The 14,994-nt window shown below is 52.5% G+C and overlaps 4 protein-coding genes and 3 non-coding genes across 7 annotated transcripts; 4 read left to right on the top strand and 3 right to left on the bottom strand.

The window, feature by feature from the left end:
- Nucleotides 1-197: 197 nt before the first annotated feature.
- Nucleotides 198-4,143, bottom strand: CAOG_05640 (hypothetical protein; the record flags this gene model as incomplete). Its single annotated transcript, XM_004346263.2, has 1 exon — nt 198-4,143. The coding sequence occupies exon 1, from the start codon at nt 3,948-3,950 to the stop codon at nt 198-200; it is 3,753 nt and encodes a 1,250-aa protein (XP_004346313.1). The 5' UTR covers nt 3,951-4,143.
- Nucleotides 4,144-4,858: 715 nt separating this feature from the next.
- Nucleotides 4,859-6,406, bottom strand: CAOG_05639 (down syndrome critical region protein 3; the record flags this gene model as incomplete). Its single annotated transcript, XM_004346262.1, has 5 exons — nt 4,859-5,070; nt 5,202-5,454; nt 5,563-5,712; nt 5,974-6,081; nt 6,356-6,406. 5 exons carry the CDS (start codon nt 6,404-6,406, stop codon nt 4,859-4,861), a joined length of 774 nt encoding a protein of 257 aa, XP_004346312.1.
- A 283-nt stretch (nt 6,407-6,689) lies between these two features.
- CAOG_09666 lies at nt 6,690-6,762 on the top strand. The gene has a single exon. It is a non-coding gene; the product is annotated as a tRNA-Phe (tRNA).
- A 97-nt stretch (nt 6,763-6,859) lies between these two features.
- On the top strand, nt 6,860-6,932 carry CAOG_09661. The gene has a single exon. It is a non-coding gene; the product is annotated as a tRNA-Phe (tRNA).
- A 190-nt stretch (nt 6,933-7,122) lies between these two features.
- On the bottom strand, nt 7,123-7,195 carry CAOG_09656. The gene has a single exon. It is a non-coding gene; the product is annotated as a tRNA-Phe (tRNA).
- Nucleotides 7,196-8,887: 1,692 nt separating this feature from the next.
- Nucleotides 8,888-11,626, top strand: CAOG_05638 (hypothetical protein). The gene is made up of 3 exons (XM_004346261.2): nt 8,888-10,093; nt 10,277-11,080; nt 11,200-11,626. Exons 1-3 carry the CDS (start codon nt 8,937-8,939, stop codon nt 11,459-11,461), a joined length of 2,223 nt encoding a protein of 740 aa, XP_004346311.2. The 5' UTR covers nt 8,888-8,936; the 3' UTR covers nt 11,462-11,626.
- Nucleotides 11,627-11,884: 258 nt separating this feature from the next.
- On the top strand, nt 11,885-14,922 carry CAOG_05637 (hypothetical protein). The gene is made up of 2 exons (XM_004346260.2): nt 11,885-11,950; nt 13,277-14,922. Exon 2 carries the CDS (start codon nt 13,380-13,382, stop codon nt 14,745-14,747), a length of 1,368 nt encoding a protein of 455 aa, XP_004346310.1. The 5' UTR covers nt 11,885-11,950; nt 13,277-13,379; the 3' UTR covers nt 14,748-14,922.
- Nucleotides 14,923-14,994: the final 72 nt, after the last annotated feature.

Raw genomic sequence — 14,994 nt, 5'->3', positions numbered from 1 at the left:
TCGAGCAAAAGTTATCCAAAGTGTTCAGAAAGGATGGGGGGGGGAAATCAAAGTTGTATCTTGTTAACAACAACCAAAAAAAAAAGCGAAGACACTCAAAAGGTTAAAAACGAAAGTATACACACATAAGGGGGGGTGGAATGATACAAAAGGGAAGTAAAAGACGGAGCGTCGCAATGTGTAACCCGTCGCATTGTTTAAATGAACGTAGCTTCGTCAAAGCCCAGAAGCATGTCGCCAGGATCATTTTGCAACATGAAATCAATGGACTCGGCCGGAAGCAGAGGCGCTGACGCACTATTCATAGCAGCCGGCGTGCCAGACAGCGAGAGCAAGCTTTCATCATTTGTCTGCTGCATTTGTTGCAGTTCAAGGAGCTGCTGCTGTTGCTGCTGTTGCTGCTGCTGTTGTTGTTGTTGCAACTGTTGTTGTTGTTGTTGTTGTTGTTGCTGCTGCTGCTGCTGCTGGAGGTGTTGCTGCTGTTGCCCTAAAACTTGCTGCAGAGGACTGGGCGCCTGAGAAAAGCTGGCTGAGCTTTCCGAACGTATCGGCTCGTACGGAAAGTAGGGATGCTGCGGCGATTGGAGGGGTAGGTGCTGGAGCAAGGAAGCTTGTGTTGGAGGAAGATGCTGCTGCTGCTGTTGCTGGAGCGCAATTTGCTGCAGCATGGATTTTGGCGGCACGCGCTGCTGCAGAAGCAGATTTTGCAAATGCTGCAGCTGCAGTGTTGACGAAGAGTTACCCGCCTGCAGTTGCTGCGGTTGGTGCGACGACTGATCATTCAAGAGCTGTGACTGCAAAGGTGCTGCCGCTCGGAGCTGCTGCTCCTCTCGCTGGGCCTTCATGGCGTCCGACAGAACGGATCGATCGAGCAACGAGCCGTTCATTTTCGCGCCATTGAGGTGCTGGAGCTGCTGAAGTTGTGCCTGGAATGCGAGCGGGTCGACATGCAGCTGCCGTTGCTGTTGCTGCTGCTGCTGTTGTTGTTGCTGCTGTTGCTGTTGTTGTTGCTGCAATTGATGGAGCTGATGTTGCTGTTGAAGAAGGTGCTGAATCTGCATGTCCGTTGATAAATGAGTCAAGTCTTGCTGCAGTTTTCCTCCTGGCAACAACGCATTCTGCAACGAATCAATCAGGCCGGCATTGACTTGGAGCTGCTGCTGCTGGCGTTGTACCTGCTGCAGCTTTGTGTTGAACAGTAACTGTTGCTGCTGTTGCTGTTGCTGTTGCTGCTGCTGCTGCTGCTGCTGCTGTTGCTGGCGTGCATTCAACTCTGCTGCTAGCATCGCATTGCTGGTAGCTGTCGCTTGGTTGTTGGAAGGGCTCATACCAGCATAGGGAACGCCGGAATCCAGTCGAGGAGACTTGGTCGCAGCGCCACCAGGAGAGGCAGCATTCAAAAACGCTGCATCATTCAACCCAAAAGTGTCGAGCGCGTCGGCAGCACGGCGTTTTGACAAGGATCCCGATGGAGGTCCGACGCTTGGAGCGAGTTGAGCTGCGGCTTGAGCGGATGCTGCTTTCTGCGCCTGCTGTAGCTGGAGAATTTGTAGCAAGTGCTGCAGCTGAGGATTGAGCGCAGGCCGCGGCGCAGCCGATTGAACAGACAGCAGCTGTTGCAACAGGCTTGCTGGTAGTGACTGCAGCACGCTTGCCGGTAGTGACTGCAAAGCGCTGAGGGACAGGCCAGGTGTGTTGTGCAGAGCAGAGCTGTTAAGACCCGTGCTGTTGAGGGCAGTGCTATTGAGACCAGTGGTACTGAGGTTGGGTGGCGCAGCAACATTTTGAGAATCAATCACCGCTTGGTTGCGCAGAGGAGGGGCTGCGGGGGACGGTGCCGCAAAGTTGTTGACCAGTTCATCCAACGAGAGTGACGGTCCAGCTGACGCCGATGCAGCAGCGGCTGCGGCTGCGGCTGCGGCTGCAGCCGTGGCCATTGTTGGTTGAAAGCGAGTGCCAGCCCCGATCGAGACGTTTCCCGTTGTTTGCTGCAGCTGTTGAAGCAGCGGGTGCGATAATGCGACTTTTGTCTGTTGCTGCTGCTGTTGCAATTGCAATTGCTGTTGTTGCTGCTGCTGCTGTTGCTGCTGTTGTTGTTGTTGTGGAGGTGGTGGTGGCTGTTGTGGCTGCTTTGGCCGTTGGTGCTGCGGAAGCTGTAGCGGTTGTTGTTGTTGTTGCAGTTTCGCTTGTTGCTGCTGGAGCTGCTGCTGAGGTGTCAGCGGTTGTTGCTGCGGCGGCTGCGGAGACGTCGACTGCAATTGGACGGGCGCATGGGGAGGCTGCAATTGCTGCGGACGAGCACCAAACAGCATATCGGCAAACGCTTTGCTGCCCAGGCCAGCGACGGGCGCCGCGGGGGACTGGCTGTGAGCTGCTGCATTCACAGAAGATGGAGGAGCGTGCAGCTCCAGCTGCAACATGTCGAGATGGAACTGGAAGGTGGTTGGAAAAGCAAGGGTCAGCGTGACGGTCATGGAATCGCCGGGGCCAAAGGGTCGGGCGTCCTTTGGGCACGGTAGATAGTGAACATTGTTCCCGACGTCCGCGGGGTCGGAGCTCGGTTGCGGGTGCTGAATATTAAAGGTGGCCCAGATCGCCACGCCCTGGGGCAGCTGCACTCGCAGGCTCCAGCCCTCTGCCACAGTTGCGGACGGCACGATCGTCACGGCGCAAACGAGGAATTTGGTTCCTTGAGACTCTTGCACTTTGAACTGCTTTCGCGTGAATGTGCACGGGACGGACACATTGGACGACATGGAGGCACTCCCAATGCTGCTGAGACCTGGCGTTTCCGGTTGCTGGATTGGTAATGGTGCGCCAGCAGCAGTAGTAGGAGCAGCAGTAGCACTCGTCGTAGCACTAGGATTGGCAGCGGCGGTCTTGGCAGCAGTCATCTCGGCATACGCACCTACTACTTGAGTTGGATCTGAGCTGAGCGTCTGAGCGGGATCTGAGACTTGCCCCTGTGATTGCGCCTGTTGTTGCGGCTGATGCAGCTGCACATGCTGCTGCTGCTGCTGTTGTTGTTGTTGTTGTTGTAGCTGCAGCTTGATCCTGTTGGATGACTCTGTGAGGGACTGCAGCAGGTGTGCATTGGCAGGGTTGACGGCCATCGCTGCGGTCGCCTTGGCAATCGAGTTGAGCGTCTCCATTCCCTGCTGCTGCTGCTGCTGCTGCTGCGATGATAATGATAACGATGATGCTGCTGACATTGTAGTTGATACTGATGATGTTGACGGTTGACTGGTCAGCTGTTGTTGTTGTTGTTGTTGTTGCTGCTGCTGAGGATGTAAAAGGTGTGACGTTGAATGGTGCTGCGACTGTGCCGAGCCAGGCAACTGTAATAACGACTGTGCTGATGCTTGTGATGCTGACTGCGATGATGATGATGATGATGGTGGTGGTAATGGTGCAGGCGGAGTGACTGATGACGACGCTGCTGCTGCTGCTGCTGCTGCTGTTGCGGCTGTGGGTCGCTGTAACCTGAGGGTCAGTTTTTGCTGCTTTGGCTGGGCTTGTATTAGCGACTGCTGCTGCTGCTGTTGAGGTTGAGGTTGAGGTTGCTGCTGGTGATGCTGCTGCTGTTGTAGAGCAGATGGCAGTGTGGTCGGAGCAGCAGTAGTAGTAGTAGCAGTCGGAGTGGCGGCGAGCGGCAGGTCGTCCACCGAGCCGAGCAGCGACTCGAGCCACCAGCCTGCCGACGACCCCGCGGCCACCCCAGTCGCAGCACCACCACCACCACCACCACCACTGCTGGGATTGGACGACGCCAAGCCACCGAGCATGTCCGACGCAGAGAACGGCTGCGACAGGTCAAACCCGAGGCCGAGTCCAAGCCCAAGCGTGCTGCTGTTAGCGACTGAAGCCTGCTGCTGCTGTTGCGGGACTCTGTTGCGGATGGGCATCGCACCAGCATCGAACGACGACGCAGGCAGCCCCGTCGTGTCCATGCAGCAATGTTAGATATACAACAAATGCAAGCTGGGGATTCGGGATTCAAATATAAAGCGAACGTCCTCAAAAGCTGCGGCAGGAGAAGGGAAACAAGGAAACAAGGAAACGAAAAATAAAAAAATAAAAAATAAAAAATAAAAATAATTAATGTTTTAAAAAAATAATAATCAAACAAAAGGAGAACAGAATAAAAAAAAAAAGTGACTGAAAAAAACAAAAAACAGCAGAACAAAAGTGTTGATCTTGCATTGAGGGGGGGGGGTTGAGGAGTGGAGTGTGTGTGCTCAGCAAAGTAAGATGCATGCACGGTGGGGATTTGGTGGGGCGGGTGGGGGGAGCGAGGCGAGGAGGGAAGAAGAGGCCGTATTGGGTGAATTGTTTGGCGGGAAAAAGTTGTGCGTCGCGACAGAGTGACGACGTCCGCATCGAGGGGTGACAAACGAGGACGAGAGGGGAGTTGCAAGCGCGGGTTGGAGTTCGAGTGTCTTGCGAAGGTGTTGCGGCAATTTTGAGGGGAAGAGAGACGAGCATACGTGCGAAGGAAGAGGGTACTAACTGGCCAACAACCATTTCGAGGTAACCAAGGACGTAAAAACGCTGCCTGATCGACGTTTCTGTCACACGAGAGCGATGGTGACAAAATTGATGCTGTGCATGTGTGTGTAATCCAATCCTCGATACGAAACAAATCCACCCTGGGTGGGGTGGACGGGTGGGAGGTGAGTCATAATTAGAACGGAACAAGAAAATTTCAGTATTTCATGGTTATTCAAAAAAAAAAAACCGACAATGCACACAGATTAAACACACACACATCCAGCTTTGGCACAAGGCATATCAAAAGACGTGTCTTCATTCTTTGCTCGAGCAACACCAGGACTCGGCAAAAAAGACCGGGGCGCGCTCATGCGTCGCGGATCAACTTGATGGGGAAATTCTCGGTCACAAGATGGCCGTCTTGGAACACGACGACAATGTTCACCTCAAACTCAATCTTGAAATTCTTGGTGGCAAGCGTTGGGCAGGTGAACAGGCGAGGGAAGATCATGTGGACGGGAATGGCTTGACCCCTGCAAACATCGCCGTCCGCGATTTGAATGTTTTGAATTTCGGTCGCTACGAGGCAGCAGCATTGAGCAAACAATGAAGGTGAAAATGAGGAGAAGATGAGCTCAGGCACAACGGCAACGACGACGACGACAAAATTGAAACAACAACACAAACAAAAAAAAAAAAAAAACACTCACCATCTTTGGCATAGCCTTCCGCGCATCCGCAAGTCTCAACGCGCAGCAGCTGCAACTCGATGGATTTAATGTCGATGGTGGAGGACTCTACCACAAATTGACCCAGGAATGGCTTAACGATGGAGCAGGTTGCCGTGTTGAGCGAGCCAGAGATTTTGAATGGCGATACACGGTCCTTCTGTCGCACATTGTCCAGTGTGTCTGGCGAGATGTTGAAATCCACGCGAACGTCCGTGCGCTTCTCTGTGTCTGGCTGCTCTCGTTGAAGAAGGGGACAACAAAAACGATTGGTAAAATCGTACAACAAAAAATATATGCCTATAATTCAACTGCAAACCCCCCCCCCAGGCTCCCAACTCACCTTGTTCTCCACCAAGAACTCGAGCGTCTTGCTCAAGTCCTTGTTCAGCATGGAACGCTTCATGTCGGCCTTCAGGTTGTACTGGATGTTGACGAAAACACCGTGGTAGGTCTCGTACAAGGACTGCCCGGGCTTTGGCTTGAGCGGGAACTCGAACGGGATTTCAGTGACACCATTGGGCGTATCTTCGTTTCGCATGAAATCAGGGCAGAGGGGGAAGGGGAGGGAACAGTAGCAACAATCAAAGCAACCGAGCGGACAGTGAGCAAAAGACCAAAGTGACAACCAAGCGACCCCACCTCCGACCCCCTGCCATTCAACTTATAGTTTGCCCGGTCGGAGGATCTCGAGCGAGGATGACAGGAGCTGGATTGGCTTGATGGAGTTGTAGAAGGCCTCAAAGACGCCGACCGACTTGGACGAGAGCTGCAGGTTGACCCAGCCGTCGAGCGCAAGCGTCATCCCGTTGTGCGCCATCTCGCCCTTGCTCGTCACAACAACGACGCCAGCAACGAGTTCCTGTTCCAGTCAGAAGCAGGCAGGCAAAAGTCCAAAGTCAGAGCCAGGACGGTCAAAGTCATGGGACGGATTTTTTTTTTTTTTTTTTTTTTTTTTGGCTTGTCGTCGCTGTCGTCGCTGGGGGACTCGCTGTGCTCGGCTTGCCAACGCATGGTTGGCGTGTTGTGTTGAGCTGCGTTGCGCTCGAGGCCGAAGTTGGGAGGGCAGAATTGGCAGATCGCAGCCAACGAAAGCCACAAGGATTGGAAGCCAAAAAAATCACACAAAAACATACGCCTTCATGGTAGATGCGATCGGCCTTCTTGACTCGAATGTCCAGCGACATGGTGATGATAAAAATGTGGACTAGATGAATGCAGAAATGGAAAAAGTAACGAGCAAGCCGAAAGTGCTTTTGCTGCAATTGAAACGAAAGTCGTTGCAAAGGTTCTGCTTTGGATAGAACAACCCGCAATCAAGCGTTCCTCTACAAACCTAAACTGTAAACTGTGCAAGTTCTGGTTCAGATTGTCGGTTGAAGCTCAACCCTGCCGCTCGAAGTTTTGCATCCAGATCTCAACCATCGTTCCATCGGCTTGGCGTTTGCCCGCTGGCCGCATCAACAAGTTGGAGTTGTAGCTCAGTTGGTAGAGCATACGACTGAAGATCGTATGGCCGCGTGTTCGATTCACGCCAACTCCACTTTCCTTTTTTTTTTTTGGCTGCTATGGTTGTTTTTTGTTTAGCAGCAACGAGCGTGATTCAATCTGATACACGATTGCCCAACTCGCATCAACATGGAGTTGTAGCTCAGTTGGTAGAGCATACGACTGAAGATCGTATGGCCGCGTGTTCGATTCACGCCAACTCCACTTTTTTTTTTTTTTTGCTCGTTGAGTTTTTTTTTGTCTTTTTGAACGTCCGTTTGCTCGAACTCCATGTCCATATGGTGTGAACAAGCGAGATGTAGTATTTTTGAGGGTTGTGTGGCGCAAAAGAAGAGTGGAAAAAGAAGATGGGGGAAAAAACAAAAAAAATAAAATAAGGAGTCAAAAAAGAAAGTGGAGTTGGCGTGAATCGAACACGCGGCCATACGATCTTCAGTCGTATGCTCTACCAACTGAGCTACAACTCCAACTTGTTGAATTAGCCACGGGGCGAATCGAGCTTCGTATAAAGTGTGAGGAATGACGCGAAGGCTAAAATTGCTGAAATTCCTGCGGGGCCTGTTCTCCCCCTATTCCACCATTTTATGATAGTAAGCCTTGGGTATCAATAATCCATGGCAAAATTAGGGCATGAAAATCGAACAGTTTGAGAGGGGACGAGCTGGTTGTCGGTTAAAGCGACAATCGCCAGTTGCCCATGACACAGCACCGTCCTGTTGGCTTCTTCGACCCTCGCTACACTTCTAATGTATTTGTATGAGTTATTTGTATGTTTGGGAAGAAGGCGAACTCGATAGGCAGGGAACAGACATCTTGTCGGTGACTTGCATGCACCACTGAACAAAATGAAATGATTCACTTTCAGTCGACCTAACGCGCTATTCGACAATGAAATTCGCACAAGCCGTTAACTTTTAACATAGTAGCAACATAGATGATAGGAAAATAATATAAGCGAGAGCGGGGGTGTGGTTTTATGGGCAGTCGTCGCTCCACCCACTCCGAGAATTTTGCTCAAAATGGCCTTGGTTGTTGTCGCTCCCAACGCAAGCAAGGGCACGTTCGCACTATATGATTGACTTGAAATTATATTGTGAATCACCCAGTGGTGGAATTTTCGATTTATAGGCTGGTGGAAGCGCGCAAAAGGGAATCGCGCTGCAACCATTGTGGTTCAAGTCGCCAAGGCCATCGACGTTGTGCCGGGTCTCCAAGTCGGCGTCGGACCCGCCAACCCTCATAGAATTGTTCCAGTACCCGAAAATCTCTTGGTCCGCTGAAGGAAGTGCTCGGCGTATTGGAGAACGGGTCTGGCGACTCTTCAATTCGGTCGAGCTTCTGTGTTCCGACTGCGTTTCGAGCCTTCCGACGCTGCCATCTTTCTTCTCTTTTGTAGCCAGAGAGAATGGAGTGGGGCAAGGCTTTTAAAAGTAGTGTTGCTGCACAGCACCTCGAGCTCTCCAAGTTCGAGCTGTCCGAACTTTGAGTAGAGCGTTCTGTGTAGATGCATGCACCGATCTCCCGTCCAGCAGTAGCGGGTGCCGTCTTGCTTGTGTCCCAATTGTTGACATAAACTAGCACCTGTTTCGCACATGATACTAACGAGCGGAAGGCTCAGCGGGCCAGAACGCCTCGCCATGAAACTTTGCATTCAAACCCAGCAAACCGAGACCGATCTGTGTCTTGAGCAACTGAGCAGTGTTAGCCGGACTCTGACAACACCTTCAGGTCGGCCCAACAGCAATTTCATTGCATCAGGCCTAAAATGGCGCGAAAATAGTTGAACTGCCATCCTCGGTCGAGCGAGCCCAAAATCTCCACAAAACCAAGTCCGTCACCTACACGCTACTTTTGGAGACCTATCGCTTTACAGGACGATTATTTCATGTGTCAAGAGTGTCCAGTTTAGGTGGGGAGGCACAATCATCGCCAGACTCGGAGAAACGGAGGTCGTAGCTTTTCGGCCCAACTTGCTGCAAAATTTGGATGCTCGCCAAACTTCGCATTGACGAAAGCCACTTAGAACAGGTAAGCCCGACAAAGTCGATTACGCTCAGACAGCAGTGATGAGACAGTTTGTTTTTTTGTGTGTCTACATCATCCCTTCTTGTTTGAGTTTCGTTTTGCAGCGTAAATCCATTCACGAACAAAATCCATTCATTTTTTTTTTTTTGTTTCTTTCTTCCCATTCATCCTCCTTCGAAACCAATGGTGAAATCGAAGGGCACATACAACGCCACTGGCCGCCGCCTGACTGAAACGGCTGCTTCCAAGAAGAGCGGCTCCACCACTGCTGCTGGATTGTCGTCCGACAATGGCGTGCGATCGAACGTGCGGGCGTCTCGCGCGGCGGCCTCGTCGGAGGACACGATCGACCTGCGCGACACGGTCGACCGCTTCCACAACCGCAAGCACGGCAGCATGCTCGCAGGCCGGTCTGTCCAGGCACGCGACGCGCTCGACAGCGACGGCGGCGACGAGGACGAGGGCGAGGACTTGATGGGCGGGTCCACGAGGCGCCACATGGCTGCTGCTGGCGCACGGGGAGGCGCATCTGGCCGCCGCGGGGCCGCTGCCTACGACCAGGGCGACATGAGCGACGACGACGACGAGCAGTACGAGGAGGCGCTGGGTCTTGGTCTGGATGACGAGGACGACGACGATGAGGACGACGAAGACGAAGACGACGACGTCGACGAAGACGATGCTGCGACTAACGCGGTTGGTGGCTGGGGCAGCAAGCGCCGAGACTACTACAATGCAGACGACGCCGAGGAGCAGGCCGAGGATAGCGAGGACGAGGAGAATATGGAGCGCGACGAGGAGCAGGAAGCACTTCGCCTGCAACGGCAACAGGCTGCGCTGCTCGACGAGGACGCCATGGACGTGGACGACTCGCTCGGTGCTCGGGCTCGTCAGCAAGCAAGCGGCGCTACTACTGCGTCATCCAAGAAGCCGCTCAAGGCATCCGCTGCCTCCAAGAAGGCTGCCGACAGTGCGCTCTTGGCGTCCGGCGAGGATGTGGCTATTGAAGCAGTTGCTCGCGACATTTCCAAGCTGTCACAGACGGAAAAGCTCGAATTGATAGTGAAGGACAGCCCCGAGCTGCTCGAGTTGCTGAGTGACTTTAAGCTCAAAATCGGCACGGTCGTATCGCAAATCCAGCCCTTGATCGAAAAGACCCGACGAGGCGAGTTTGCCACCTCCAGCGGCGTGTCATACCTCGAGGTCAAGCTGCACATTCTGTTGTCGTACTGCATCGACATTTGCTTCTACTTGTTGCTCAAGGCGGAAGGCAAGCCCGTGAAGGACCATCCCGTGATTGAACACCTCGTTCATCTTCGCACGACGCTGGAGCGTCTTCGGTATGTTGCTATTCTGCTGCGGATGCTACTTTGTTGCTTGACGCTTGACGCCTTTTTTTTGTTTTGTTTCGGATGAGTTGTTTGGTTTGGTTTGGGGGAGCGTTTTTTTCTTTCTTTTTGGTCATGTCGTTTGCTCACCCTTGCCTCTTCCCCTTCCCCTTCTCCCTCCTTCTCTCGCTACAGCCCACTGGACTCGAAGCTCAAATACCAGATCGACAAGCTCGTCAAGGCGGCTGCGACCGGAACACAAAATTCGGCCGACCCATTGCGGTTTAAGGCCAACCCCGCTGCATTGCTCGCAGATGGTGCCGAAGAGGAGCGCGGCGGTTCCAAATCACTTCGCGGCAAGCGCAATGCTGACGCGTCCGACGAGGAGGATGAGGCTGAGGTGGCCAAGTACGTGGCGCCCAAGCTGTCCGCGGTTGCTTTCGACGACGACTCTGCATCCCAACGCAAGCAGACTCGCGAGGACAAGCTTCGCCGCAAGGCGCTCAAGAGCTCGTTGCTGCGAGACATCCAAGAAGAGTTTTCCGATCGCCCGCGCGAGGTGCGAGACACTGCTGGCTTTGGTGGTCGCGACATTCTGCCCGACGAAGACCAAGAGGAGGAGCGACGCCGATTCGAGGAGAGCCACTTTGTGCGTCTCACCACAAAGAAGGGCTCTGGCCAGAAGCGCCGTCTGCCGAACGCGCTGGACGAGATTGTCGATTTCGGCGACATCAACGGTCTCGAACGTTTTGGCCGCAACGCCGCAGGCAACGACGACGAGGACGACGATGCCGAGCTCCGCAAGGTCTTCAAGAAGAGCTCTATTCGCGACAAGCTCAACGAGCTGCGCAACAACCGCGACGACGCGACCGAGGTTGGCCGATCGTCCAAGCGCGCGCGCGTTCAAGACGAGGAAATCGAAGAAGATGACTATTACAAGGAAATTGAAGCCAAGACGCTCCGGGAAAAGGACCGCAAGGCCGCGACCAAGGCAGCCCAGTTGAGTACATTTTGTTTTTGTGAAGTTGGTTGGTGGGTGGGTGCTGAACTTTTGAGTCAACCAATATTTTGTTGTGCTCACTTTCGTCACCCTTCCCCCCCCCTTCGTGGTCATGCAGTGGTCTTATGGCTCAGGACGATGGCGAAGAAGAGACCGAGGGAAAGCGCGCCATCACTTATCAGATTTCAAAGAACAAGGGCCTCACCCCCAAGCGCCGAAAGGAGGTGCGCAACCCGCGTGTCAAGCACCGTGTCAGCTACGAGCGTGCCCTTGTCAAGCGCAAGAGCCAAACGCCCAGTGTGCAGACCGAGTCCAAGCGTTATGGTGGCGAGTCCACGGGTATCCGAAGCACGCTGGCCCGTTCCGTCAAGCTGGGATGAGGTTGTTTTTTGGTGTCAAGTACCATGTTTTTTCTTCGTTGCTTTCTTTTGTGCTTTTGAGCGTTTGTGTGTAATTCGGTTTTTTCCCCCCTGCCAGACAGATGCCCGAGTTCTTGGTGGTTTTTTGGTTTTTCTTGTTATTAAAGCAACAGGTTGCAGGTGACATGCAGTTGTTCTTCGCGTCATTGTTTCGTCGTGCTGTAAGCGTTTGCACATTGGTTGGAGGATCTGCGGTAATTCGACCGCAGGCGTTTGATTAGATCCCGGTCCACCTGTTCGGATTGGACAACAGCAGTCAGTGCCTCATTCATTCTTCTTGTTCGATCGCTGTGGCCTGATGTTCTCTTCCACTCCAAATTGCTGACTCGACCATTGCGTTTTGGGATCCCAACAAAAATCACCAGTCTTTTTTTTTTTTTGGTTCTTCACGTTTTTTTTTTCCCCCGCTTCATTGCTTCATTGTTGCCTAAATCAACCTTTCAGCTTGAAGTGAGTACTTTCACGAGCTCTGCGCTCGTTTTTTGCTTTAGCGATTTTCAAATCCATCACTCCAACACTCTCTCCACTCTCTCTCTCTCTCTCTTCCGAAGCAATCCCCACGCAATTCTCCCTCCCCTTTGGCAGACCCAAAGCACGATCGTCCTCCATTGCATCAAAAGCAAGCAAAGCAAGAAAAAAAAGAAAAAAAACTCACCGCAATTTACGTTTTTTTTTTTCACCTTTTACTGCAAAAAACGCTCGTGCAAAGGTCGCCATGCGTTGTCGCCGTCTTCCTTTTGCCCCAATTCGCCCTCCCACCTCGCTCCCCTCCCAACTCTCCCAACTTGTGCTCAACCTCCACTTCGAGTGTCGGCATCCACACACGTATGCAAAAACGAAAAGGTGTAATGCAAATGTGTGACATCTGCGTTGGCGGTTTTTTTTTCCTCTTTCTTCTTCTTCCCATCATTTCAATTTGCCTTTCCAGCGCGTTACTCCGCTTCGTTGGTGCGGGTCTCGACGTTTTAGTCCGACTGATGCAAAGAGCACATGCGAATCTCACAAGCTGGAGCTTTCACACCAACGTCATCCTCCTCCTCGTCTGCATCATGATCCAAACCCAAACATGGCAGCGAGATTCCAACGTTCGGCATTTTTTTTTTTTTGGGGGAGTTTGGTTTTTTTTTTGATCTGGTTTTGGTTTTGCGGTTTCAACGGCCAAGTGCAGGAATCGAATGCGAATGGATGAACAGACGAACAGTCGGGGTGAAATTGAATGGCAGATCAACAAACGCAGCGATGAAAAACGGACGATGAATCAGGTTTGGGGAAAAAAAAAAAAAAAAAAAAGGCGTGAAGTTAAAAAAAAAAAACAAAAAAACCCCAACGAGATAAACAAACAGCACAAAAAACCACAAAACAAAGCCAGATCCACAACGCAGTAGTGCGCACAACTTGCTTCAAAAGGAGAGACTTGAACAAGGTGAGGCGGAGGGGGGAAGTGGAGAAACGCAAAAGAGCAAAAACGAGGACAGAGCGAAGACTGGGCGGCCTCGACCCGAGCCAATCCCACCTCGGTCCTTTTCGCTCACCGCAAAAGCGTCGGTATTTATTTACCTGACAAAGTGTGATTTTTATGCTTTGATTTTTGTTTGTTGTTGTTATTTGTTGTTGTGTCCCGCACGCCCCCTTTTGATCTTGCATTATGATCGAAAACGCTCGCTTTCCCCTTCATTGCTTTGCGTTTCGATGGTCGTTGCTTCACTTCCATTGCGTTCATGCTGCTGGCAGTTGGACTCATCTCGCACTTGATTTCTTGTTGTCCCCTCTCCTTAGCCTCCTCCCTTTTTTAGAATTGCACGCGCTCGTCGCATTCAGATCTACCTACGTGGCGTGTTCAAAGCGAGCCGAGTTCAACCCCCTTTCACTATTTCACAAAATGCTGGACACCCCCAAACGAACGCTGCCTCTGCACCCCGATCACGAGGCCAGACTCGCCCGTCGCTCGTCGTCCGAGCTCAATTCGCTGGCCATTTTCGTGTCGGAGAGCCGAGCGCTGGACTCTCCTGCTCCTGGTGCTTTGAATCCGGATGACCTGGATTGCTGCGAGCCGCTGGAACCTCTCGAATCACTCGAACCTCTCGAGGCGCTCGAATCAGAGTCTGAGCAGCCCGCTTCTGAAGTTGAGCAGGTCGAAGAATGCCCACCAAAGCAAGCCGAGGACAACGACGACACTACTCTGCCTGATTCAACCGAGTCTCAATCGCAGGAAGATGCTCTGCCTTCCGCCAAGCACACAAAATCCGCCTCGCTGCGATTGTCCGTCATTCATCTGCTCAAGGTCGCTACCATCGGCACCATTCTTTGCTGGCTACTATTCACAACTGCGTTGCCAGCAACTCGAGCCGTTTGGTCCCATTTCACTGCATTGTCGATTCTGGCTCTGGCGGTCGTCTTTGCCAGACCCATCGCCAGCGTAGTCACCTTCTGCAATCTGCTTGCGGGTCCGTCTGCCCAGGACTGCAAGCTGAAGCCACAGTTGCGCCTCAACCTCCACGTGACGAAAACAAGCCTTCTGGACGAGGTCACCATGAACGAGCTCTTCACGCTTGCCTTGAGCACGTTGGACACAAACCAAAGCTTGTCTCAGAGCCTGGACATGTTCCGCAGCTATGTCCTGTCGTTTGACTTTGTCATCATGTACCGCAGCAAGTTGGATGGCAGCCTTCGCGGCATGTTCCTCATGGGCCAAGAGTCGACGCATGCACGGCCCGACGGCAAGTCGGCGGCCGTGTTGAAAGTCGGCTTGGCGCTGTTTCGCGAGGGGTACCACGGCGGACCGTGGTTTCCACTGGCAGTGCTCTACATTGTCCTGTTGACAAAGTTGTCGCGGCCATTCACTCAAGTTTACATCATCATGAAGTGCTTCTCCATCCGGTCGTACTTGTTTGCCGTTCGCAACGCCCAAGAGTGCTACCCTCGGCACGATATGCCAACCCCTGCTTGGGAGAAGACTGTGATGGATGGGTTTGGTCGAGCCATGACCTCGCCGTCCGAGCAGTACGATGCCGTCCACGGCGTCATTGAGCGCAAAAACTCTCATCTGAAGAAAGGTATTGCCGAAATTTCCGAGAAGGACAAGCAAGACCCGCACATCCGCTACTTTGAGGAGCAAAACCCGGACTGGCAGCAAGGGCACCAGCTCGTTGTCATGGGTGCTGTCTCTGCTGGATGCTTTTGCCGCGGCGTTCTCAGCGCAGCTCGCCGGTATCTTGGGAATTCTCGCTGGGAGCTGCGCGCCAAGTAGCCATCTCGTCATTCTATCATCATGCCATCATCATTCGTTATCTTGTAAACCTACATTTTTTAAATCTTGTTTTAAATCTTGTATTACATCATGTTAATACAAAAGTCGTTCATTGGCTTCAGCGAGATGGTACAACAACCGGAAATTGAGCCATCCATCCCAGACGCCAACTCTACTAAACTTGCACTTTGAAGGGCGGTTGGAAAAGGCGCAAGGGTGATCGATCAAACAAGGCATTTTCGCAACA

The sequence above is a fragment of the Capsaspora owczarzaki genome, assembly GCF_000151315.2.
Source record: "Capsaspora owczarzaki ATCC 30864 unplaced genomic scaffold supercont2.9, whole genome shotgun sequence".
In the NCBI taxonomy this organism is placed as follows: domain Eukaryota; class Filasterea; order Ministeriida; family Capsasporidae; genus Capsaspora; species Capsaspora owczarzaki.
The sequence above is the reverse complement of the archived record's forward strand: the minus strand, read 5'-3'. Positions and strand labels throughout refer to the sequence as shown.